Source organism: Orbicella faveolata, unplaced genomic scaffold, assembly GCF_042242905.1.
Source record: "Orbicella faveolata isolate gen_17 unplaced genomic scaffold, um_ofav_v1 contig_25, whole genome shotgun sequence".
Classification (NCBI taxonomy): domain Eukaryota; kingdom Metazoa; phylum Cnidaria; class Anthozoa; order Scleractinia; family Merulinidae; genus Orbicella; species Orbicella faveolata.
In genome coordinates, this window is record NW_028301553.1 from 14,460,339 (window position 1) to 14,463,138 (window position 2,800).

The 2,800-nt window shown below is 36.7% G+C and overlaps 1 protein-coding gene across 1 annotated transcript; it reads left to right on the forward strand.

Moving 5' to 3' along the window:
• Positions 1–1,323: 1,323 nt before the first annotated feature.
• LOC149109107 (uncharacterized) lies at positions 1,324–2,226 on the forward strand. Its single transcript, XM_089294987.1, has one exon. It carries the CDS (start codon positions 1,804–1,806, stop codon positions 2,155–2,157), a length of 354 nt encoding a protein of 117 aa, XP_089151113.1. The 5' UTR covers positions 1,324–1,803; the 3' UTR covers positions 2,158–2,226.
• The last annotated feature ends 574 nt before the right edge of the window (positions 2,227–2,800 follow it).

A 2,800-nucleotide genomic window follows, 5' to 3' on the forward strand; every position in this document is an offset into this window, starting at 1 on the left:
TGAAATCGCACAATTTTATCGCCTTAATTTTTAGACTTTTGGTGTATTGTTCCAGTAGCCGGTTTGTTAAAAAAAAAAAAGCGGAACCGGAAACGCCTTTACGTCTCATTTAGTATGCAAAACGATGTCATGTGACGAAAACTCATCCGAGCATGACAAAGAAACAAGCGGTTTTGAAGTCAGAACGAAAATAGTCTGCTTCAGGTATAAAAGTTCAATTCTCGTCGCCTGAATCAATGATGGAAGGTCTTTCTTTCTTCTGTGGTTGAGGCTGAGACTTTTCATTGTCTTTGGAGAAGGAATTTGAAGGCGCATCCTGCGTAATTCTGCGATGGATTTCTTTTGAGTTGTGAAACTCCCTCGAGTGCGCGATGCCCAGTGGATGGTACGTTTTTTTTCTTTCATACCGTTTAATGGCATGATTTTAAGGGAGTCCAGCTCGTTATCATCTCCGTTTCTTTTTGTGACCTCGGCGAAGGACTCAATACTCAGGACCTTGTCAAGTTCTTGCGGCGCCATTTGTTTCAAGATATTTCCAAGATGGCGGGACTAACACCAGCTTCGTAAGACGTTCATTCATTTACTGTTTTGTGGAGCGGGGTGTATTTTGACTATGTTTATTCACAGCGACAGAGTTGAGCTCTTTTGTTGCTTCGTTTGAAACTACCAGAAACCTGGAAACATCTAACTTCTTGAGATGCCCTGAATTTGTTGTTGTGTGGTTTTCGTTTGTTTATGTTTTACTGGACTCGGTATCATACGGATTTTGAGCAGATGTTGAAGAAAAATCGCCAAAATATTCGTCAAAGTGGACACTGAAAGTTGGAAACTTCCATTAAAGTAGGTGTTCAGCCTGAAGGAGCTGATAATCGTCATTTAGAAACTGTAATCAATTACCTTCGTCAAGTTTTTTGGAAAAAAAAAACACAATAACAACAAAGTTTTGGCAATACTAGTTGCTAAATTCTCCACACAATGGCTTTTTGCCTTTCATTTTCCTGAAATTTTATTGTTTACTTTAAACTAATATTGAAATCTGATTTGTTGTTTTGTTTTACTGTCCCATTCTCAATGGCTGACAAAAAGATGCGATTTAGAGCAAAAAATAGTGCGATTCGTGAATAAATCGCACCATTGAGAGCCAATCAGATTGGAAGGATAACCAGTGATTTCAAAATGGATTTAATAAATATTAATATTATTATTATAATCATTATTATTATTATTATTAACTAAAAGATTGCAACAACGGGAAAGGCAGAAGCGAAACTGATACTGATTCACGATAAAAAATGTATCAAATAATATTAGAAAACATGTCCTGAGAAAATACGCGCGCTGATCGGTTAAAAATCGTGTTTCTATAACTCGATCGAAACACAGAACTAGCACGAGCTGTTGACGTAACGATGGCGCGAGCAAAGAGAATGTACACTTTGATAATCAAAGTTAACAAGCTGTTTTTCTGTTTTTTTTTTTTATTTTGCCGCGATGTTTTCTAAAAGAAATAGAAACCATGTTCTCGGTGTTTCTATCGAGTTATAGAAACACTCGTAAAAGTTTGGGAGAACTCGAAAAAGCTGTGGAAACACTCGCCTGCGGTTCGTGTTCCCACAGCATTTCTCGTTCTCCCAAACTTCCACTCGTGTTTCTATAACTCGATAGAAAAACGGTACATGTTTTCTATTTCTTAAATAATAATAATAATAATAATAATAATAATAATAATAATAATAAGATAAACACTACGAACGTGAGCCAGCTACTGTGACAGAAAACCAAACAGCGACTATACTTTGGGACATGCCAATCCAAACCGACAAAGAGATAAAAGCAAACAGACCAGACATAGTGGTGAAAGACAAGACGGAAAGAATCTGTCAGCTTATCGATATGTCCATCCCCACAGAAAGGAACACCTCCTTGAAAACAATAGAAAAACTCACAAAGTACAAAGATCTTGAGATTGAAATCGAGAAAACGTGGGGATTGAAAACAACAACTGTCCCAGTGATCATTGGAGCTTTCGGGCTTGTCAAGAAGAGAACAGAAAACTACATCGGCAAGATCCCAGGCAATATTAGAATAACAGAGCTACAGAAGACCGTCCTCCTTGGAACTTCTCACATACTTAGGAGGACTCTATCCATCAAGTAATCCAGCAGACTTATGACTGCCCTAGGCTCACGGATTGAACTCGACACCATAAGTTAAAAGCGACAAGACTTTAAGGATTTATAATAATAATAATAATAATAATAATAATAATAATATTTATAACAATAATAAAATAATATTTTAAGAGGAAGCCTCCAATCACCTAGAGTTGCAGGAGGGTCCCCTAAAAAGTGCAATTATAAAATATATCTTAAATGTCGAAAATACATAATAGTAATAAAAGGTAAACATATTTGACTACAACCAAGGTATAAAACTAGAACTAAGATTAAAAAATACTACTACTAATTAAGGTTAAAAAAGATTAAATAGAAATTAAGTTTCTTGAACTCACTCGGCAGTGAGGCCCAAAATTCGCCATTACCTGAAATTACGCCGGCTGAAATGAGCCAATCACGGCGTAGTTAATATATCAATCTTCAAAGACAATGTTAAACCGTGCGTTCAAACTCTCCTCGAATTGGCAGTTCTCCCGTCAAGAATGTGAAAGTCGTAAAATTGTTTTTGCTCGCCTGCATTATCCTAAAACCCTCGTAGAGAACACCATCAGACATTTTATTGAAATGAAAGTTACTGAGAATGTGCGTTCTAATTATCCGATGAACGAGATGCTCCCGACCAG